This window comes from Phycodurus eques, chromosome 11 (assembly GCF_024500275.1).
Source record: "Phycodurus eques isolate BA_2022a chromosome 11, UOR_Pequ_1.1, whole genome shotgun sequence".
Classification (NCBI taxonomy): domain Eukaryota; kingdom Metazoa; phylum Chordata; class Actinopteri; order Syngnathiformes; family Syngnathidae; genus Phycodurus; species Phycodurus eques.
Genome location: NC_084535.1, coordinates 8029101 through 8052872, shown reverse-complemented (window position 1 = coordinate 8052872; position 23772 = coordinate 8029101). Strand labels below are relative to the sequence as shown.

At 41.8% G+C, this 23772-nt stretch overlaps 2 protein-coding genes across 15 annotated transcripts in view; both read right to left on the bottom strand.

The window, feature by feature from the left end:
• Positions 1-175: 175 nt before the first annotated feature.
• LOC133410042 (coiled-coil domain-containing protein 6-like) lies at positions 176-12463 on the bottom strand. Its single transcript, XM_061690766.1, has 9 exons — positions 12092-12463; positions 9953-10102; positions 8156-8284; positions 7201-7304; positions 6940-7100; positions 5092-5248; positions 3805-3905; positions 3106-3227; positions 176-1401 (listed from the first exon to the last, which is right to left on the bottom strand). Exons 1-9 carry the CDS (start codon positions 12344-12346, stop codon positions 1210-1212), a joined length of 1371 nt encoding a protein of 456 aa, XP_061546750.1. The 5' UTR covers positions 12347-12463; the 3' UTR covers positions 176-1209.
• A 2028-nt stretch (positions 12464-14491) lies between these two features.
• Positions 14492-23772, bottom strand: part of LOC133409578 (ankyrin-3-like) — a 126027-nt gene continuing 116746 nt past the window's right edge. For 11 of the 14 annotated variants that reach the window (XM_061689784.1, XM_061689785.1, XM_061689786.1 and 8 more), the window contains 7 exons: positions 21709-22954; positions 21473-21635; positions 20251-20331; positions 19582-19665; positions 19377-19481; positions 18095-18192; positions 14492-16423 (listed from right to left, as the gene is read on the bottom strand). In XM_061689784.1, coding sequence (XP_061545768.1) covers positions 18121-18192; positions 19377-19481; positions 19582-19665; positions 20251-20331; positions 21473-21635; positions 21709-22954 — 1751 coding nt within the window. In that variant the 3' untranslated portion in view covers positions 14492-16423; positions 18095-18120. The remainder of the gene's footprint in view (positions 16424-18094; positions 18193-19376; positions 19482-19581; positions 19666-20250; positions 20332-21472; positions 21636-21708; positions 22955-23772) is intronic. The other 3 variants (XM_061689792.1, XM_061689793.1, XM_061689794.1) reach the window with 3 other exon arrangements.

Here is a 23772-nt window from a genome sequence, read left to right as displayed (position 1 = left end):
AGGCCCGTCTTAAGATAGCCAGTGCGCATCTAAATAGCTTAGAGGAGTATTGGGAGAACGTCTGTGGTCAGTCTCCAGACCTCAACACGATAGAAAACCTGAAGATGTAACTGTCGCCCAATCATACATGTCCGAATGTCTCAATGAAAAAATTGGATGGGTCTCACAAATCAAAAGTTTTCATCTCGAGCTTTTAATCATACATAGAAATTTTGTTTTGACAGTACCATTCATTTAGAATGTTTTAGCAGTATGTATATTTAGTGTAAAGAGCACAATGTGTTTTCTTTCTTTTTTTTGCCATTATCTGATGATAAAGAGTTGAGAAATACACTCAGAGAGAGAGAAGAGCAAAGAGTACATGACGAAGTAACACCTCAGACTACATTATTTAACACCTTAAAGGCGACATTTATCTGTGGTTTATGTACCAGTGTGCATCCACAGAGACGACCCGACTCACCCATCCCCAAATTTACTTCAACGAGCTTGGAAAATGTCTGCAGGAACAGAAATAACAGCTATGCGTGCTCAGTGTTGAACACGCTACAACAAAGACCCCCTGGTGGTCTTCTATGACACCTCTAGGCCGACCTTGCTAAGTGAGTGAACGATGACAATTGCTGAACAGATGAAAGGGAGTGGTAGTGTAGGTAGTGGTGGGGGGAGGGTGGTGGTGGAGGACATTACTGCAGTTGAATGCCACGTTAGAGGCGTAGAAACAATCGATCACATCCACAGAGACGGCCATACATCCATCAGGTGACCCAAACATCCATGTATCGCAAACCAAATCGTCGACAAAAAAGCCGCGGTGAAGCTCTGTGCCGTTTGTGCTATCTGAAAAGCGCCACAAACACAATTCCAACCAGCTAAAGTTCCAAAGCAAAGAAAAAAACAAAAACATATACACGACAGGAGGGCGGACAGATAATTGGCCTACTAGTCCCAGAAGCGATTATTTTTCAGTACATCCATTCGTTTAAGAGCAATTAGGAAATGCCGACGCGTGGGTTTTGGCTGGGCTGTGTCGCTTCTCTCTTTAAAACTTTGTAAGCTGCTTTTGAGCGCTTCTTCCAGAGCTTGTTAACGATGGAAGCTGCTGCGGTTTTGGCGTCGTGGCATCCGCTGGGCGCCCTCGTGCCCCCGAGACGGAGACGTGTGTGTGTGTCTGTGTGCGTGTGCGTGTGTGCGTGCGAGCGTGCGCCGTTAAGGCTGGGAGGGAGGCGGCTGGGCCCCGGCGGCGTGCTGCGACATGGCTGCCGGGGAAGACATGGACTGGACCATGGGCAGGGGCGGCGGAGGCTGTGGCTGCAGGGCCCCTGAGTGTGTGTTGGGGGACGGTGGGGGAGTCGGACGTTTGAATTTGTCAGGGCTGGTGCTTCTTCTTGGCGAGGGCCTCTGCGTAAGAGAGAGAAAACAGTCAATCACACATATGAACCACAATATGCGGTACATGTTCACAATCGGCTCCAATGCCAGAACTGCATTCAAAAAAGAATATCCAGAAGCATTTATTTGTATGTAATTATTTTTTGTCAAAACAGTTTGGGATTATTTAGATACACAGTATATGTATTTTTTTCAAAGAAAATAATATTTTGCCACACGTGAAAAATAAGGCAACAAAAAAATAACACCTCATTATGATGCAGTCTCCCCACCAGTTTTATTTGAAAACTACAAATGTATTACCTATACAATTCTAAATAGAATTAAATATTTTTAGTACTTTTATTAAAAATATTGCCACTCCTGTAGCAAAATAAGGAAACCAAAATATAAGAAACACCTCTCAGTATAATGCAGTATACACTACAAACTACAATGCTATAATTTGTTTTATCTTAAAAACGTTTTTTGTATTTCAATTTATGTTTGTAATATTTTTTAATGTAATTTTGTCACTTATGTAGCTGAGTAAGGTAACCAAAATGTAAAAACTGATCTACAGTAGCGTAGTTTGTTTTAAAAACATACCATATTGTATTAAAGAAATACCTCGCTATATCGCAGTTCACGCATTGCAGTCCCGATATATGGCATTTTTTTTGTCTTTACAGTTGCTTTTTTTTTTTAATACTGTTTGCACAAACTTTTGTGCATTCCATAGCTGTTGCTCTCTCTCAGTATATTATGTGTTTAGATTTTTTCGTATTCTTTTAAGAGTGTGTCTAAAGACCGTAAAAAATTAAATGCTGTCAACACAATGAAAAACATGCCTGGGGTGTATTGCAATAGGGTATTTCTATAATGTAGATTTCACTTATTGCAGGGGGTCTGTCGAAGGCAACCCCAGCGATGGAGGGGTGATCACTGCATATCAATTTTAAATTGAATTTATATTTTTTAAATAATTTTGCCACTCACGTAGTGAAGTAGGGAAACCCAAATATAACCTTTCACTATAATGCAGTAGCTCACAATTTATTTTGTCATATGTATTTGTTTTGGACTTACTGTATATATTTTAACTATTTTTACATACATTTGCCACTCTTGATTCGATTTCCCACTGCAATCTACAATGCCACAATGTATTATTTTTTTTAAATTATTTGTATGTTTTTTTTTAAATATAATTTTGCCACTCGTCCATCCATCCGTTTTGTGTACCGCTTATCCTCACTAGGGACATGGGCATGCTATACTGTAATGCCATCATTTATTTTCATTTTAAAATATATACTGTAATTGTATTGTCTACTTATGTTTTATATTTTGTAAATTTGTATCATATATTTTTTGGGTTATTTTGCCACTCAGGTAGTTAAATAAGATAACCAAACTATAAGACCCCTCAGTATGATGCAGTAGCCCACAACAATATACATTATTTCTCTATTATATATACAAACACGGTAACCAAAACATATGGCCTAAATGCTAACTACACTAATAAAACGCTGTTGAAATTAAACCTGAGCGTTATCACTACAAAGGCAAATGTTAAGAAACAGGATTTTGTATGTCTACTTTAACGAACCAGGTGCTTCACCATAAACCCTCAATATCACTAAACTTTCATGTAAAACATGAACCAGAAGAAAGTTCCTTCAAAATCTAAAAAAACACAACACATCTGTGCGGGCGGCTGTGACTCACCGCTACGGAGTGGGAGGAGCTTCCGTGGACGTGCAGGGCGGGGGTGTTGTAGTGGGAGATGGCGGCTCTGGACAGAGTGGCCGGTGGGGTGAAGCCGACTGTGTGGCTGCCATATGAGAGACCTGCAGGGGACGGGAAGTGAAAGTTGCTCAACGAAAATGGCTCAATTCAACAGGGCCCAGACTTATGACGACAGATTTGTATGTCCGCCATTTTTCTACATGTAGCAAAATTATTTGTACAGTGAAACCCAGTTTATCGTGGGGGATATGTTCAAGACCTACCCGCATAGGCGAAAACATGCAAGGGTATTACACTAAGCATACAGTTAACAATGCATTTCTGTTATTTGTAAGAAGGTGAGACAGGCCTGTTGTTTGTGTGAGTGATAGATGCTGGGAAACCCCTGACACACAGAGTCCAGAGAAATTAAATATATTTCTTTCTTCCGGTCCAAAGATTAATTCAAACGTCAAACTGCAGGTCAACAACGCTGACATGACGAAGTTATGATAATCATAAAAATTGATGTTATCTAAGATGATTTTATGATGTTGGTCTGTGTGCTGCTGCCAGGATTCTTATGATAGCTTATTTAAAAAAAAGAAAAAAGAAGTGTATTCATGCCAGTTCTCTTTGACGTTCCTTGTTGGCTGCTTTATGACCGCTTGAGCAGCAGGTATCTTACCGGGCACCTACCTGGAGATATGGGGCGGCTGGAGCTGGGGGAGGGGGTGTACGGGATGGGGCTGGACACCGTCCTCGCTCGCAGACCCTGCGCCGACATTTCATTGAAGTACCTGATGAGGCAACACAAAATAAAAAGGGATGTTGTCGGCTAACATGATGACTGCCATAATGATTATCTCTGCTAGGTGATCTCACACCATAGGGCTTTATGAGGTTACATAACACAACAGCATGGCTAAAATGCAATCACAACAGACTCAGGCTGGAATTGCACTGCATGGTTCAAGTTTTGATTTTTTTGCTATCGCGTGACACAATTCACATACTTGTGTACAAATTGCATGTGAATGCTTGAAGAGCTGAAACTGAATTAATGAAATAGTTCAACTGTAGAATGTGAGCCTTGAAGTTGGAACAGTTTGAATCTGTGAAGAAATGTGGAATGCGGAGAATGCAAAATATGGACATTTTGGAAATGTTATAATAGCTCTGTATATTGCCTCCATGTGCTGAGCAGCTTGAAGTTCCATGAAGAAAACAAGAAAGAGATAGATATTACACAGATATTAAAAGACAGGAATCAGGTCTCTTCCAAATGTCGATAAAAACCCAGTAAGTATAGAATATGTGCCATTGCAGCACAAAAAGATTGGATACACCAAGTATTGTAGAATAATTACACCGATAAATACAAATGCCGACTTATACACACCCGCGTCTTTCAAACATTAATAAACAGCCGCTGTAATTCTAAATTACAGCAAAAGCATTGATCATTAAATATGGTTAAGATAATTGGCGAGAGCAGCCAGTGGAGCCCTCATTTAAAATCAAAGTACAGGCTGACTAAACACGATATGAAGTCTGAATAATTGTATTATTTACATATTGTTTACTTGTGAATTGTCACAGCAAGGTGTTGACACTTGTCAGGCCCTTTCCTGCAAATAAAAGATGTCTACCCCGGCCTTATTTTGGGCACATTGTGAAAACTGGGTTGTTTCAGGTGTTCACAGCTATATCGGGTATGTGTCAGTTGATATGTACATGAAAATAGACAGTTGAAAATATCGGATGTAGGTATTAAATCAGAATTGGGGGCTTGGACGTGCAGCTTAAATCCAGCCCCACCTCTTATTTTTGTGCCATGCAGTCAGCAGTGAAGAGCCTAATGCCACATTAAAGGGGCTTGTCTCATGAAGAGCAGTTGCCATGCGCAATCTGACACATTTGCTTTGTATCACCAACTGCTTTCAAAACACTTATCATATGTGGCTTAATTTGAGCGGCTCGTACCGCTCGTCGTCCATCTCCAGGCTGGACTCGCTCTCCGACAACTGTCTGCACAGCGCCTCCCGACGCTCCATCTCCCTCTGGAGCTTTCTCTGCAGCCGGACGTTCTCCTCCCTCATGTGTCGCTCCTCCTCGATGTACTGCGCACGCTTCTCCGTGTCTGCGAGGAGACAAACAATTTTTTTTATGACAGGATGCACTCACCACCAATAAACAAAACAGCAGGTCAATGACCGATTCCTGTATCATAAAGGAAGCAAAATGCCTATATTTCCCTATCAACAATTTCCTCTTATTTATGATTGAGATGAGCGCTCCCCCTAGTGGCCAACGCAAAAAAGAAAGAAGAATCACAGGAGAGGCTCTCTGGTTTTGGCTATTTAATGTCCATTAATTAGATGAGAGAACAAACCAACAGTTAGAATTAGGATCACCACCAATGCACTGACAATGTACCTAATTAAAACTCAAAGCACTATGAATGTATAACTTTCTATCCATTCATTTTCCATACCGCTTTCCTCATTAGGAGTCATGGATACACCGGACCCTATCCCAGCTGACTTTGGGCATAGGGTAGGTACACTCAGGACTGGTCCCCAGCAACAAGCCTTCACGCGCTATAGACATTTTTTGGGACAGATTACAACTCCGAACCTAAATTTTGTGGGTCATATATGTTGACCACTAGGCCTACCGTGCGGCAATATACCGGGTGATTGAAAAGTAACTCCCTATTTTTAAGTACTTAGAATTTATTTCTGAACTATAATTCTTATAAGAAATGAACATGAGAAGAAAGTGTATTGCATGGAGTTTTAATTTCAAATTGGATATTGGCGCCAGCATTAGCCACCAGTTTCTCAAGCCGCCTCGGAACCGCATTAACTGATTTCATAAATAACTCTTGTGGGATGGAAGACATAACTTCTCGCATTCGCCCTTCAAGTTCTTCCAAAGTCGGTTTGGTAGAATAGACTTGCTCCTTTAATCATGGAACCTACGCAACAAAAATTGAGAAAAATATTACAACATATGAATAAATTATAAGTATTTTAAAATAGGGAGTTACTTTTCAATCACCCAGTATAACTATTTACTTCTATTTACAAATGAAATGACTACTACTACTACGGAAATTAAAATATTGATGTATTTGACAAACCAATCATGTATTTCTTTGCATGTCAATGGAACTAGAAGCACAGTGGAACTAGTACTTAGCACATCGACCTCACAGTTCCAGGTTCAACGCTCAGCTTGTGCCATCCTGTGTGGGGTTTGAATGTTCTACACGTGCTTGTTTGGGTTTTGTGGCTTGATCAGACACCCCAAAATATATGTGCCCTATAATTGGCAATTGGGGCGCATCCGGCCTTTCGCCCCAATGGGCTTGGCTCCAGCATGACCCTAATGAGGAAAAGCACTATAAAATATGAATGGAATTTTATCAATGACATTCCACTGGTATCAAACATGTCCCTGGCTTAAACATATTTAGAAACTGATGGAACTGAGACAATACTCAGCGGTTGAAAACTTTGTGTATCATATTTGTTTGAGCTGTGTCCGTTTCACACGGCCGCCTGAACGTTTTCTACTCGATTATAATACATTGCGGTGATTTACGGCATGTCTCGAGTTGCTAGGATGCAACTTCCTGCTTCAAACAGAAACAAAATGTTTTTTAATTGAGAAAGTGGCTGTAAAATACATACGTTTGGTTGAAGGGGAACCCGTTTACATGCAAGCAAGTATTCTGTTCTGAATCGCCGCTCTGAAAGAAGGCCCACTTGGATGTAGCCCCCACCCATCTCGTCACCTGTCCCATCGAAGTGAAAGCCCACTTACGCTGCAGCTCGGTGGTGCGCAAGCTCTTCTTAAGCCTCTCCACCTCATTCTTCAGGAAGCGGATATGCCGCATCATGTTCTCTGGGGAGTCGATCTCCATGGAGACGTCCCGTGGGGACGGAGGGGCCGACACGGGCTGGTCCAACTTCTCCTGTAGGATCCTGTTGAATAAAAAGTCACCATCAACCAGTCGAATTTAAAAATAATAATAAAAGACTGCTGAATTAAATGTCAATGAAGACATTTATTTCAAATACGCACCTTTTCTCTGCCTCCAGCTTGTCCATCCGCTTCCACAGTCTGTTGACGAGGGCTTCTTGTTCCTGCTCTAATGTGTTCTCAAGGTCGATCTTCTCCCGCCTCAACTGGAGGGGAGAGGGGGAAAAGAAAAACATTCAGACAAAGCACATCCAAGGTCTTCAAGTAAAGAAAAGTTCTGCTGTGTGCTCACTTTGAGGACGCAGTGAGCAAAAAAATGTAAAATAAAACACTGCTCAACATTTGCCAACTAGTTTTCAAACCCATTTCACCGGTTCAGTTTAGGTAAAGTGATTTATCAAGAAATGTTGATCATCTAATCACTTCCTCAATGTGTCGATTCTACTCAAATATTTAAATGCACCCAGGACGTTGTACAGGAAGAAACAGACAAATGGAAAAAGCACAGTATACACACAATAACTGACTTAGAATTTTGCCTCCCTTTCCGATCAAAGTCAGCACTTTATTTTATAGACTCTAAAAATACTTACAAAAAGCAATTACTTTTTATCCTTGAAATAAAAACCTCAACATTATTCTAGCTTTGTAATTTCTTCCATCAATTTGAAAAACATTTTTAACTGCAACATTCTCTTTGTCATTTCTTCCATCAATTTGAAAAAAAATTTTAAACATCAAGTGATTAAATATTTGCTAATTTCCCCAGTAGTCTATCAAGCAAAAATCTAGATTTTTTTTTTCTTTCAGAATACCATTTGGCAACACAAGTCATGTCCTTTTATAATCAAATCAATTTTCAATTTTTCCGAAATAGGAAGGTTATTACACAAGCATCACTCAGACATCAGAGACATAATGGGAAAAATCTTATGACAAAGGAACAAATTCCAAGGCACAGATTTGACCTGGAGATGATTCAAATACTTCCTGTTCAGGAAGCATCATAGAAAAATAAACAACACTGAATGTTGAACTCTGACTGAAACATACATACCTGCTCCAAAGTCAGCTGCTTGGAGATGGTCTCGTTCTCCATCTTCTTGATCTTCTTCATGAGCTTGTTGACCTGGAACTCCTGCTCCTGCTCCAGGTGCTGCTCCAGTTCAGCCTTCTCATGTTGGAGCTCAAGGAAACAAGGGAAAAGGGAAAGTGAGCGGGGCGGGTGAAAAGTGCGACAGGGCGACGGACGATGAGTCACTCGTCAACTATTTGAAGACGGGAGTGAAAAAGATCATTACATTAGCTCAAACATTGAGCGGATAGCAAAATAGTATGGCTTGTGAAAAATGACCGGCGTGGCAACCATGGTTACCACATTTGGCAGATAAACCAGACAAACAAGAATGACAGATTACATAAGCAACAATTACTCATCACGAGGAAAACTGCAAACTAATTTGTGGGAAATGACTGGCGACGGCAACCAGGAACGACTGGCACAGACACGACAGAAGGCAGAGGGGTACCAAATAACCGACAGATGGAAGGAGAGTCATTAGAGAGTCGTTTAGAAGCCAAAGTGATGTCATCACGAGCCCGCTCAGCCTCCGGGCAAGTTAAAAATACAGCTGATGATAATACACTAGCTGCTCTCGGCTTGTATACACAAGGACGACGCAGACGGATGATGTCAAACACAGGCCACATTGGCGGGATTTACACTGCATGGTTCAAGTGACACAATCTGGATATGCGTCAGGGCGGTGGAAATAGAAAATGCAGGGGATCTGATATCTTCAGATGGGAATCAGGCCTCTTCCAAATGTGGACAAAAATCAGATTCAAATTGGACACATAGATCACGTTCGTCAACGAGAGCGTGAATACACACAGATCTGCTAAAAAAACAACATCTTAATAATGGTATTATTTATGTATCACGGGTTGTTTCATGTGTTCTGGCAGTGTAAGTAAAACAGTGGGCATTCATTCAGAATTGGTCACTTAGACCAGCAGTGTAAATCCAGCCTGAGACACTACCTCGACATCAACATCTGGTATCCTGATGCAGTCAGCTTCAACCTACATCGGCTCAAGGTGAGTCCGAGAAAGGCGCAACAGACCCGCAAGGTTCTGGCAAAAAGCCCAACCCCAATGTCAGCATTTAGAGAGTCTAAAACTGAAGACAAGTACTGTATCATGTCGTGTTGTGTATGCATAAACAAAAGTCCTTCAAGGTAACTCCGCACAGTGGAGCATCCGATTTAGAGGTAATTATTGTTCCTCTGTTAAACTGTTCCATTTTCACATCGGAAATAATATGAACATAAATAATTTTCCTGTGTTAAACTGCAGACGTGTAAAAATAAGTTAACCACTCTCTACTACTCACTCTCTCCATGACGTATGAAAGCTGGAGCATTTAGGGATGCAGACAGAAAGCAGACTGTTGAGGGCAAGTCAACAAATTTGTAGCATTTAGGGAAGTGGAATTCGACTCGCATTTAAAGCTCTCAACTGTCATATGAGTATAAAAGGAAGTTAACTGCTGTATAACAAACCTAAATGCAATACTCTGGGTACTAACCATGAACTAGGATGACACACGGCGGGGTGCCATGGAGATTACCAAGTGTGCCTGGGTGGAGAGTTGCTTCACATTAACACTAAACATAGCCAACTTGGCAATGTACATTCCGGTCTACTTTTATCACTCATTGCCATCCTGTACTGAGCAGCCAAGACGCAACATTATTTTTTTTTATTCCTTGTTATGACTTCAGTGCCATTAAGTTTGGACCTTAACGCCAATGGAAGTGACTAAAATGGTTGCCGTTGTAGGCCGACTCACTTGCATGAGCTTCCTGGACAGTTCGTTGGTGAGAAACTCCTCCTCTTTCTCATAGTTGACAGCCAGGGTCTCCTTCTCCTTCTGGAGGGCTTGGATCTTCTTGAACAAGGTGTTGCTGATGAACTCTTCCTCCTGCTCTGCTCGGGCTTGCTGCAGGAAACAGGCAGTAAAAACACAGACGTAAACAATAATACGGTACATAGTAGAAAAGTTAAACATTTAGTTGACCTGGGGTAACTCCCTCCCAAGCGATTTAAATAAGGTTTACCCTTCACATTACCCCACTGGCGGGTGTCGCCAACTATTTTGCTTATTTAATGATGCATACACTTATAATGTAGCATATTTAGACCCCATTTAAAATGTTATTATTTTGCTGTATTTTGATTCACATGTGTTTATCTGAGTGTACAGTAAACACTGGCTGATTTGCTAATCCTAGTTGCAAATTTATAACTAAAATTATTCGCTGAAAAACACACCAGGTCACACCTATTACTATTAGCATATTTTTGTACTCGTTCTGTAATGCCCTAAATGGCAACCAAGCAGCCAGCTCTTTCCAAGGCTTCTGGCAAACAGCCTAAGTGCCAAAAGAAGGTTAAGATGCTCCGGGAGAAGGTAAGCCTCCAGGATATGCTGAGAGAAAGCAAAACTTTAGTGTGCAGTGTGAAAATTGAGAGAGTATACTGTACATGCTAAGGATAATGTTGTACCATGAGTTGGAAATGACATCCAAAGATAATTAGGTATATTTTGGGTTTTAACTATTAATATAGGCAATTATAAACATTTTGGGGGGGGGGGGGGGGCATGCACTCACTCACGTTGGTGGCTATGTGCATCACATCTTTGGCCATATTTACAGATAGACTTGATATTCATTAATTTCTCATTATACGGTCATTACTATTTGAGCCAATTGAGAGCACACCCACACACAAAAGAAAAAAAACAGGAATTGTGCCACTTGAACCCAACCATCCATTTTGTATGGCGCTTACTTATCCTTACTAGGGTCACAGCGATGGACAATTTAGTCTTCAATGAACCTAAGGTTCATGGTTTTGTAAAGTGGGAGGAAACCCACACAAGCACAGGGAAACTGCAAACGCCACACAAAGGTCTGAAGCACAGATTCGAACCCCCAAAGCTCAGACCTGTGCAACAGATGTGCTAACCACTAGTCCACCGGTGCTCCAGTCACTTGAACTGTGTCAAACCAGCCAAAGACGCTTGCTTGTACAGGGTGGACTTGCATAACTGAACGGTGGCCAAAATGTTTCAATGGTAGGCTGGTGATTCACTATTGTTTTTCCACTGGCATCCAAAACGGAAACAGAATTTCCCCTAATGGCTTCTGAGTTCTTGCAGTAATGGGAGGCTCAAGGGAGGGTGGGGGTGGAATCAGGAGGCAGCTAACATTTCAGCACGATGATGCACACGCAAATTAATCATCCTGGCAATGCGTTTATAGGAGCTGGAATGGGGAGGTCAGAGCTGAGGAGACACCCGGGCTGAACCTCCCCTCGAACCCGAAGAGATTGCAGCGGGTGCAGCGTGGGGCTCAACTGGCCGACACATGAGCCTCGCTCTCGGCTGAGCTTGGCCAAGTTTGGCCTACATACTTTCCATCTCAACACAGCATCAGTTACACATCTCGTCAGGGCCAATAATGCATTCACTTGATGTCTTCGCTCCGTGTCGACGCTTTTTTTTTTTTTTTTTTTTTTTAACTCGCATAGCACATCCTTCGCGTGTGTGTGCGCGTTCGGACTTAAACCCACAAAACAGCTCACGCCGACTTAATTAATGAGTTCGTGAGGGGTCAACACTAGTTCGGACGCCTGAGATAAGGTTGGCGGAGATTAGTTGAAGGGCGGGAAAAAAAGAAACAAAACAAAGCCAAACTAGCTAGGCTGGCTAACCCCAACCTAGACGTTAGCACGCAAACTCCGTTAGCATAGCCACCTAGCCAACTCGCTATCAAAAACACGAGAGGGGCGTGTTGGGAAATAAAATACACGCATTACGTGTGCAAATAGTTGAGTTAACATGCGACGAGATGACAAAAAACCCACGTCGCGATAAGCTTGTCACGTACGCTAACCCGCGAGCTAAGCGGCTAAAGCTACTCACAATAGTGACGCTAGCTTTGCGCAGGTCTCGATTCTCCTCCTGCAGCGCTTTGCACTTGAGTTTGAACGTCTCCAGCTCGATTTTCAGAACTTTGTTCTCCTGCTGCAGCGAGGCCAGCCGGTTGGTGAGCTCCTCCAGGCGAAACTGCGAGATCACGATGCTCGGCTTGCCCGAGTTGGAGGCGCAGGTCGACATCGGGGTGGCCGAGCTGCTGCCCGCGCCGTCGGTGTCGCTCTCGCTCGCGCTGTCCGCCATGGCGACTGTGTGTGAGGAGGAGAGGTTCGCGCAGAAGAAGACGAGCCGGGCTTCTTCCACGCAGCTCGAGGGCGCCGCTCTGCCCCCCTGCGCCGTGTCACCTTGCTGGGGCGCCGCGTGGACAGCGCCCCGGCGTGGAAGTCTCCAGAAGCGCGGCGACTCCATGAAAACCGCTCAGTCTGACGTCATAAAGTATGTGTGTAAAACTTCAAAGAAATAATAGATATATGAGACCAGCATTATCAGTCAAATCTTTTAAATACGATTCCAGTGATGTATCATTTTCCTGTGACAAATATTAAGAAAATTATGAGTCTTTAAAACCTGTGAAAATGCCCCAATTATCCTGTTTTATAAAAGGCCAGTGGGACACAAACAGATAATGATGAACTTAAAGTAATTATAGAAAGGCACAGGCCAATGTCTACAAAACTTTTTTTTTTTTTTTTAACAAAATAATGGTAGAAACAGAGTTTGAGGATGGCGGTCAGGTGATGTGTTTTGATTAGGCACTAAAACATGCATCAAACAAAAAACAAAACAAAACATTAAGAGTCAAGAATGACACTTCATAAGTTGTTAAATCAATAGAAATAAATATTTGCCCCCTTCTCAAATTCTTACATTTTTGCATAGTTTTCCCCACTTTGATGTTTAAGCTCATAAAACAAATGTAAATATCAGACTAAGATAACCCAAGTCAATATAAAAAAGCTGTTTTTAAATTTAAATGGTGATTTTATTTATTGAGGAAAAAAACAATTCAAAGAAACCTGGTCATGTGTGAAAAAGTAAGGAAACTAGACTTTTCTTGTTGGTTGAAGACGTTTCACCTTTAACCTTATAAGTTCTAAATTTTAATTTTCTCAATTTATGTTTCTAATGGGCGTGTACCCTGGGGGTGGCCACTAACAACCCAAGGACAAAATTACAAGAAGCAAACTCAGCAATGTTATTTTTACAGAGCAGTGCAGGTGAGAGTAAAAGGATCTCGACATTGGCGAGGCCAAGCAGCCTTTACACAAGCGCATGACACAACACTGGCGAGCAGAATAGGGTGTTAAGTAAGAGTTACGGTTTTAAAATAGGGTTTCTAGCCAGTGTTTCAAAAGTAAAGTTATAAGCCAGCGTTAGGGTTTCAAGTTCAGATATATATCCTGGGTTTGTACAGATGCATGTAAAATAAAATTACTTTTTTTTATTATTATTGTCAATTGTATACAGTACCTGTTTTGATAACTTGGCACAAAGAAAAAATAAAACAGCTCACTATCATTGGCTCAGGCCTTTATGCTATCAAAATGTGTTTCCATAGCTTAGCTAACACTGTGTACTGACAAAAAAATGCGAAACTAACAAATGATAACAACAGAAAAAAATACCTTGCCTGTATGTGTTTTTTTTTCATATAAGATGATGGTGATTCTTGGGCTGGCACAAGACGCAATGCATTTGCCAATAATCATTCTTGTAGCCGACAACATAAAACAATTCTCTTAAAAGGCCATGGATGGGGAATATCTTGCTTCTCTGATTCTGTTGCTGTTGTCGCTAATGCTCCTTGTTCACATTCCTCCATGTCGGTGCTGTCAGTTTTTCCCCGCTTTCTAAATCCCCAACATCTACTCAGTCCATCAAGACCTCAAGTGCAGGTGACTTTACCTCCCTCTATTTGCATCTGGTTGAAAAAAAAAAAAAAAAACACAACGAGCTTACTTTGACATAAGTAGAAAGTAGATCTGTTTTCAAATGGAGGAAGAAAAAGACAAAAGTCATCAGAAAAGTAAATACGTAAGTTCAGTGGATACCTGAGAAAAATCCACTTTAAGTGCTATACGAAATAGATGGTTGACTGTCAAGCCCCAAATCATTTGACCTCTGTAACGTTTTTATGATCCTTATTAATATACATCAAGGCAGGCAACATACATTTAGTTTCTCCCCACTTGACTTTAGTTTAGAAAGCCCAGTTTAATATGATCTAAGTCACGGTTTGCAAAAATCCCAGAGGAAACTTCCTCTTTGCTCCAGTGATGCATCCAAGAACATCAGGATCCCGCCACCACCCAATTCCTTTCATGAAAATTCACTTCATGTCGATATTTCACCACAAGGACACACACACAGACCACAAGAGAAACTGTATTGCAAAACCAATGCTTTTTTATTTTTGTCTTTTTTAGGTCAATATTGAGTCTGTTATTTTTTTATCTCGAAAGACATTTTAAACATTTGTGGTGTCCTCGCCGCTGTTATCGCCTCTAAAAGACCTCGGGTAACCAAAGTGCTAGAATTATTATTACATTTCAATGGCTTCACTCTGTTAGTAAGAAATGTACATCAAAAAGTTCGCCTGGGTGAAAACACATATGAAAGAAAATCGATAGTCCAACCATACCAAAGGATCATCGAGCCCCTGATAGACTTGAGGAGTAAGGGGATGTGTACCACCCACCAGAAAAAGAAAAAGTCACATAGTTTTAATGTCCACAGCATTGGCATCAGCATATTGATACTGAACACACTTGATCTATGGGTCCGCGAAAACCAACACACAAAAGATGGAAATGATTCTAATCGACACTGCATATACAGAATCTCTTGCCTAAATACCACACGGTCTCAAGTCAAACACAATTTATTTGATGCTTACATAACAGCCTCTGTTGACCATCCAGTGTTTTTTCAAGATGCTATATAGAGCTACAGTCAAAAATAATCTCTGAGTGGGTTTTAAATGGAGAGCTGTGTCACCCAAAAAGATTGATTGGGGGGGATGCCCGTTTTTTTTTTTTTTTGTCATTTGAAACCACACAGTATTTGTGAGACGACACGGTCTAAACAGTGTACAGCGACTCTTATACCTTATAGCCAATAACACACAATATACGGTTACAGTGTTGTATAGCGAGCCCGCCTACTAGTGCTTACATTCGAGATTATTCCGCTCCCAAGATGCCCCTCCAGTTTTACACACGCACACGTTATTATCCCCCCATTCTTACCCTACCAAACAACAACAACAACAAACAAAAGCTAAACGCTTCAATGCCATCCTTGTCCGTTTTAAAATATAAAACCAGTGACAAACATTCGGTCTATACGTGTATACACAGATAAAAGGGCCTTTTTTCATACAGTGCTTTTGCAAACTTGTAGAAATTGTACTTAAAATAATGTGAACAGCATGCGTGAAAATACTCTTGAAAGGGTGCGGGATTAGATCCCACTATGGGACTAACCCAACACTGATTTTCTGGAAATGTCCTCCAGTTAAAATCAAACCAGTCTGTGTACAAACATTATACCTGCTTTAATATGTCTTCTATTTTATTTATTTATTTATTTTTTTAAATTATTATTTTTTTACAAGAACCTGTGTTACACGCAAATCTTTGAAAAGTGTAATTGCTTCAGCGGATTACCAAAGCACTTGAAAAGATCCCACACCCCAATGTGACCCTACCCCACCCTACCAGTAGTATATTACAAAAATTTTACACATTCTGACTCTATATACAGAAAGTCTTGTTTTCTTAGTTTAAAAAAGGAAGAAAAAAGTCCCTAAACGGTTAATATCCTGACAACAGTGGGTTCAGGAAGAATAACTATAAGGCCAGTGTTGAACATGTTGACGTTGGCTGACGTGTTCCATTTGATCATATTGTGTCTTCTTCATATTTCCTCTGTAGTGAATTGCGCCGTCTTTGGTCAACGGTTGCACCTAGTTGTATGGATGTGACCGAAGGAGCCCCCCTGCACCCCAGAGGGCTTCCCCTGAAAGCCCTAGCGAAACACCAATGGAGAGATTCTACCGTTTTCGTGCCAAAAAACAGGAAGCGGAATGTTCGCCCGTGGGTTCTGTGGTCCGAGCGTTCACCCTCTCAGGCCCTTTGATTGACAGGGAGTTAGTTCATGCTCATGCCTTGTAGGGTCAAGAGGAGGGTTTGACTCCTCTCATCTCGTGAAGCCCGCTCGTTGGCAGCGGATGCTGGCTGGACTCAAGTCCTCAAACTGGAACACCTCAGCCCTCATATATCCCCTGTTCCCAGCAACGTGGAATATGTCCCCATATGGCTGTAGGACACAAAACAGTGCATTCAAATCAGTCAATTTAAAGCTGAAACAATGTTATACTGTATTGTGACCTCAAAATATCATCATCAAAATCATTCGGATGCTGCTGCACAGTATTGGCCAGACCAGTGTTTCCCAACCTTTATCGAGCCAAGGCACAAATCTTACCATTACAGTTGTAACTTGACTTCCAAGTGTCCCAGCACTGGACAGTCAAGCAAAAAAAAATAAAAATAAAAATAAATATATATATATATATATAGTGTTAGAAGTGCATGCCAATTGTGCTGTGATTCTTTATCCTTTGTGTATTTTTAACAAATTATTTCATACACCTTTTATTACGACACCTGGGCACTGTTTTAAATTGTGAGCATTTAGCATAATACGTCTGCTTTAAAACTTCACACATCCAGGGGGAGCCCTGGAATTACATTTCATACATGAATAACACAGGTCCTGATCTTTTCTTTTTTTTTTTTTATAGTATGATGGTAGCACCTGATGCTCTGTGGGTGTGCTGCTTGACTTCACAGCATTGCCAATATATTTTCTCACGGGTACAGAAGGAGCACTGCCTCGATCATGTAGCATACGGCCGAACAGCAGTGTGGCTTAACAGTGAGGCCAGTGGGATAACGGTCTCTTTTTGGAAGTGACACACTGCTCTGAGTCAGGGATTTGGCGGACAAAAAAGACAGAGGCACAGGTCTCAGGGTTAAATATTGCTCAACAGCACTTTGTCACTGATGCCCATTGACATACACCCACCCACACACACATATATATATATATATACCTACCTTTTTTTTTTTTTGTAAAAACAAATGCTGCCAGAGAATGAGCAGGCTCAGACATTACTAATCCTTTTGCACAGACAAGAGCAAATAGTGCGATGCTTTGCCATTTTGGGGAAAAACATGTTTCGACCGTATTTCCTCAAATTTTTGCCTGCACTCTAACAGACGCAGTGTCTCAGTTAATCACGGGTTGTGTCATCCACTTGAACAAACGCCTCACTATGAATAAATTAACTGGGACTCAATGAATCACCCTGTGTGTCATCCACTTGAACAAACACCTTACCTCAAATAAATCAACTGTGACGCAATAAATCACCATGTGCAACGTCCCCTTTTTTTATAACTTTATTGAGCACATACGAACAATTTCAACACAAGAATGGTTGCTATCAAATAAAAATTACAAAACAAGAAAATAAAAGAAGGCAGCAGTTAATTTTGTCCTTCGATGCCAGTGTACAATAGGAGTAGGAAGAAGTAAAACACTTATTGGGTCCTACCCCTAAAACTGAGTACTGATTTGACTTTAATAATAATGAAATAGGAAGCTATTCATATACAATATACTCTATGTATTCAAAAATAATAGGTCCGTGTAAGAGAATCACAACAGTCAAGCTAACGTAGCCAAGCTTCATAATCATTCGTAAAGCCTTTCTTATACACGCCTTACCTCTCATAAACAATCTGGCACTCTCAGAGGTTCGGTCAATAAATTTGAGGAAATACAGTTTTTTTGGTCCTTCTGAATGAATGACATGGATGTAGGTTGGAGGCGCAGAGCATGGGCATCCTAAACGATCCTAACTTTGGATTACAATATTGATGTCTGTACCAACATGACGGCAATGGAGCTGCTGTAGCCTACCTGGTGGAGAGAACAACCATCCATCCCTATGAGTGAAACTTTTTATCTCCGGGCCTCCTCTCGTCCATTCGCCTGCTGGTCCTCGACCCTCCTTCTTTCTGCAAAACGCAAGAACACACAGGAATAAAGTTGAGACAAGGAATTTCTAACCATTAACCACTGTAATCTGAAAGCAGCTAGTGTTAGTAGTCTCTATTTACACACCAACACCACGCCTGGATGAGGAAAAATACGTTGTTATAGAGAGAAGGGGGGAAATATTATTAAAATACAATCACAGCATTCATTCGTCAGTAATTTCCACTGAAAACAGTGGAAAGATGCATTCAAGGTGGTTTCACCACTGAAACCACTCAGTTACAACATTAGGTAGGCCTGAAAATGTAATGGGAATCAATGCAAGAGTTGCATTGAAATAAATTACATTTATATTATTTTAATACAAATATAGTTGCTTTAGCCCATCTCACTTTGTCTCTCTATGTGTCCTGTGATTGGCTAGCAACCAGTCCAGGGTGTACCCAACCTCTCGCTCAATCTCAGCTAGGATAGGCTCCAGCTCCCTGCAACCTTGATTCAGATAAGCAGTAAGCAATAAAAAAAATATGGATTGATGTTGTAGTTTTAGTTCACAGTGGTGCACAAATCTACTGAATCATACTGCCCACTGTGTCTTATCTTTAACCCTTTTATGAAGCTAAATAAGATAACCCATCAAGGTAACGGGTTTTATTGTGCAGGTGTACATAATACCATGGCTGGTAAGCGGAGTCAGCAGCTCCTTTGTTGTAAAGTAGAATAGACACCACACAGTCCCAAACAAAACATCCAGGGTTGCATCTCAAATGGCAACATTTATGTGTTTTAGTCAAGTAAAAAGAAAAGAGCATCCCATCCATACATCCATCTTCTTTAGCGCTTGTCCTCATTTCGGTTGTGGGTAAGATAGATTACCCAGAGAAAACCCACGCAGGGATGGGGAGAAGATGCAAACCCCACACATGATGGTCACAGATGAGATTCAAACCCAGAATCTCGGCGGTGTGAAGCAAACGAAATGTTTCCCAACGCAGTAAAATCAAACATTTGTGTCACTTAAAGCTGCCGTGTCATAGCACTGACATGTACTTTGAAGGTCTTTCATACATAAATTAAGACATTCTGAAGTTTAGATCTCTACTGTCAAAGAGGACTGCAGCGTTGAGCCATCTCAAGATATTCTTTCCCCAAAAGATAGGCATGCCATCAAGACTTTGCACCCAAGACGGCTATCTCTGCCAACCTCAGGCCCGTCGTTCTGCAGGATGGAACTTTTGTGAAGGTCCCTGTGGCACCTGTGGTTGTCTGTTGAGGAGCTAGACATTCGGCAGATTACCTTCCTGATGACCTGCTCAGTGTGTCAACAAAGAGAGAAAAGAACTGATGGTTTTACAGATTGCTTCTCTCCATGTAACTGAATGGGACGCGAACATGAAATGATTCGTTACTTTTCTACTGACGAGGTTACCGTCTTGGTCCAAGTAGTGCTCCTCGGTCACAGTCTCGCCTGATATGTTTTTAGCTTCCTCGCCCTGTGAATGTTTGGTCATTAGTGCCACAAAATAAAACAGTCCACACCTAAATATTGCCAACAAACCATCACCACACCAAGAGGAGAGCGAGATAGAGCATTTGGTTAGTCTCCAACAGCGTGACAAACTTGAATTTCCCTCTGAAAAATTCTGACAGCAAACGTAAAGCAATCCCCAGATGCCATGGACATATGCCCCTAGAGGCTTCACAACTATCGGCTTTGAGCATTTAGGCCATGTTATGACATCAGTTCGACGTCTTTGCTTTTGCAAGCGCAACATTTTTGAGGCAAAACGCATTTCTACTGAGAGCAGTAATAGCCCACCTACCTTGAATTTCTTGTTTGATCAAATCTTATCCATTGAGAAATGTCAACGCTATTATGTGCTGTTAAAGCAACAGTACAAATGCTTGACACTCAAAGTATTCACAGTGAGGCACACCAGGACAACCTCAGGAATGCAAATATACTTTCCTATACTATTTAATGCAACCACACCCAAAGAGGCACCAACTCCAAGCACACAAAACAACACATCAGCCTCAAGCCAAACAGAGCGTCGCTTCCCAAGCTCGCAGGGTACCTTTAGAATGAGCCGGCGTCTGAAGATTCTCGTGGTTACTGTCTGTTCTTCCTCGGATCCGGACTCTACACTAACTCGCTGCTGAGGAGGCATATTTTAAACATCATGACACAAACTCATAAGGGGAAGTCAGGAGCAGGGAAAGTGGTCGCAGGCATGCAATTTGGCTCCATCGGCACCACTGTCGAAAGACCTAGTTAATGTTCTTGAGCACAATTATACAATAGATTTGTTTTGTTTTGTTTAACAGAACCAAAGGGAAAGGGCTGGATTTACACTGCCTTGTTCAAGTGATAATTCTAATTTGTTGCTCTCAAGTGACACGGTTGGGACAGGGCTCGACAACACTAACTTTTGCAATGGTAGCACTGGTGCGATCAACTTTTTCACTTGGTCGCACCAACACATGATTTGGTCGCACCCTTTTTTGAGGAGGTATACCATGATCATGGCATACCATATTTTTTCATATTGGAATCAGGACTCTTCCATCCATCCATCCATCCATTTTCTGAGCCGCTTCTCCTCACTAGGGACGCGGGCATGCTGGAGCCTATCCCAGCTATAATCGGGCAGGAGGCGGGGTACACCCTGAACTGGTTGCCAGCCAATCGCAGGGCACATACAAACAAACAACTATTCGCAGTTACGGGCAATTTAGAGTTGTCAATTAACCTATCATGCATGTTTTTGGGATGTGGGAGGAAATGGGAGTGCCCGGAGAAAACCCACACAGGCACGGGGAGAACATGCACAGGCGGGGGCCGAGGGATTGAACCCCGGTCCTCAGAACTGTGAGGCAGACGCTCTAACCAGTCGTCCACCGTGCTGCCAGGACTCTTCCAAATGTGGATAAAAATGTGATACATTGTGTATTGATGTGTTCCAATGTGAGTTATTATATATACATACATACATATCCAGTCAATTACGAATGTCATACAAACCAAACGCATTTAAAAAAAACATTCACTAAATCTAAGATACACCGACAGATTACAGACACATAACATGGTCTACATTGGCAAGATTAGAAGTGTGTTGATCATTAAATAAGCAAAATAATTGCAGACAGCCATTCCGGTGTCACTTAAAATGTAAATGGAAATTTACTTTTGGATATCGGCATTAAATCGTAATTGGGCAATCGGACATGCATTGTAAATCCAGCCTTAGACTCACGTGAAGCAAACTGTTGTTCAAATAGGTTTGTCAGAACTACCTGGACTTTCTTCTCAGACACCAGCGTTCCCTCTTCCTTTCTGCCATTCACTGACTCTGATGAGCCGCTCTGAGGTGAGGTTCTTGAGTTGTCGCCGTTCTGCCGGGACCTCCCTGATTCGCCTCTGGATGAGGAAGTAACTGAATCGCTCGAGTTCTCGTGGCTGAGGAGAGACGCAGAATTAGGACGGACGTTTTCGAGTGGCTCTTGGATTTTAACAAACGGAAAAAACGCACCTTTCCCGCTTGTCCAGCAGATCCGAGCTGCGGCCCGGCGTTGGTGGCTCCACGTTTACGCTGGATGAGTCACTCTGCCAACCTGAAAGCGAGCACATGTCTTTTTCTGGCTGTTCAGTTCGATTGGGAATCTCCAGATCTCTGGCCTTGGTAGTCATCTCCAGGTCCTCCTCCTTCTCCTCTGAGCCTTCAGTCTTCATCTTTTCATGTCGGGAACCAAAATACTTTTTTGGGATCTCATTATTTCCTCCTCCATCCTCCTCCTCATTAGACTCATAATTGGTGGGCTGATGGTCCCAAAGGGCCTCAGCCCATTCCTGAAGGGTCAAGTTGCTTGCAGACTTGTCCTGGCAAGTGCCTCTGTCTTCACATCGCAGTACTTTCTCAGCAACCTCCGTACTGTCCCCACGGTGGACCCTTTCTTCATTGTTCACTTCTACTTGCTGTACCTTGGCTGTTTCATCTATACCCTCTTTGTCAGTCTCAACTACTAACCCAGCTCCAAACACATTAATCTGCTCCTCTGCCTCTTCTTTTTGTCCTGTCAAAATGTTCTTTTCCGCCTCGTGGTGACACCTATCCTTTGTCACCATCTCACATTTTCTTTCCACATTTTTAATCAAGTCCTGCTCTACCCAGCTTTCCACAAATACATTTCCCTCCACCGCAACCGTCTCATCGACCTTACCCTTTCCTTTTGACACTTCTCCTCTAATATACATGTCCACATGTATTACATTTCTATCTCCCATTTGTGCTCTGTCAGGTGTTGAAGGGGTTACTGATGATGCAGATGAGACTGAAGAGGATGATGTTGAGTAGGCCATGCTGACGTCTAACTCACACATTGCGGGGACAGTGTGTGACTTGGGCTTGCGGCTCCGCTCCATTTCTTGATAAGATCTGTCCTCCTCCTCGCTCAAAAGCAGCTGGTCGTTCAGGGCGATATGGGGCTTTTGCACCTTGGACGGGACACGATCAGGGAGGTCAAAAGCCGAAAGGGACTGGGCAAGCTGACAGGATCTAGCGGGACTCTCGTGTGAGCTACCAGGCTTTATCTCTGGGCTCCACAGTGGGGGCTGAGGCTGGGAGTCGACCGGCCAAGGGCAGTCGGGCTGTGGATAATGGTAGTGCTGGTGGTGGACAGGGGAAGGGTTGGGTGTGACGGGAAGTTCAGGCACCAGGAAATGTGGGTCGGAGTGCAGTGCAGCGGGGGAATGCAACTCGGCTAGAATGCTCTGATAATCTGTGGGTGACATGATGATAAATGGACACCAAAACATGCTAAGATTTGAAAACACAGACAAACACGCATACGTCTAAGACATGGACAATGGCACTGAGGCTTAAGTGGGAAGCAGGTAGCTTAACAGCAGACATAACCAGTGAAATGTATGAAAAAAAAAGTACTGTATACGTTTTAAGTAAACCTGAATTTCAACCCACGGGTTTTTAAAGGAGCAAAATACAGCAGGTCATATTAAACAGTGGCGGCTACATGCTCACATGAGATAGTTGACAGATGAGAGGTGAAATATAGAGCAGGGGTTCTCAAATCTTTTGGTTCCAATGACCTTTTTATAGGGATAAAAAAAAGCCTTACTCTTCCGAGAATAAAGTCGTATTTTCCCAAGATAAAGCTGCGATGTGATGATATTGTCAAGATTTAACAAGGGAAGAAAGTCACATTTTAACAAGTGAATTTAAAAAAATACAACTTTATTCTTGTAATACTATCCCTTTTATCCTGTAAAAGACATCTTTATGCTCCAAAAAATAAATAAAGACTATATTGATGAAAATGTACGGCTTTATTCCTGCAATAAATGAATTTTCTTCTAAAAAACTAAAAACAAAACAAAACAAAAAAACACGTTAACCAGGCACAGATGTCAGATTTATGAGATGATACGTCAAAATGAAATTAGAGCAATTAAGTGGCTCAAAGCTATGGTAGGGGGTAGTAACTGGTTTATTATGTATCTTTTATTGGTGTTCCAGTCCCTATTTGTACAGTTGGTGTGCAATTTCTTTGATACAAAAAAATCCATCGTAAATTATTTT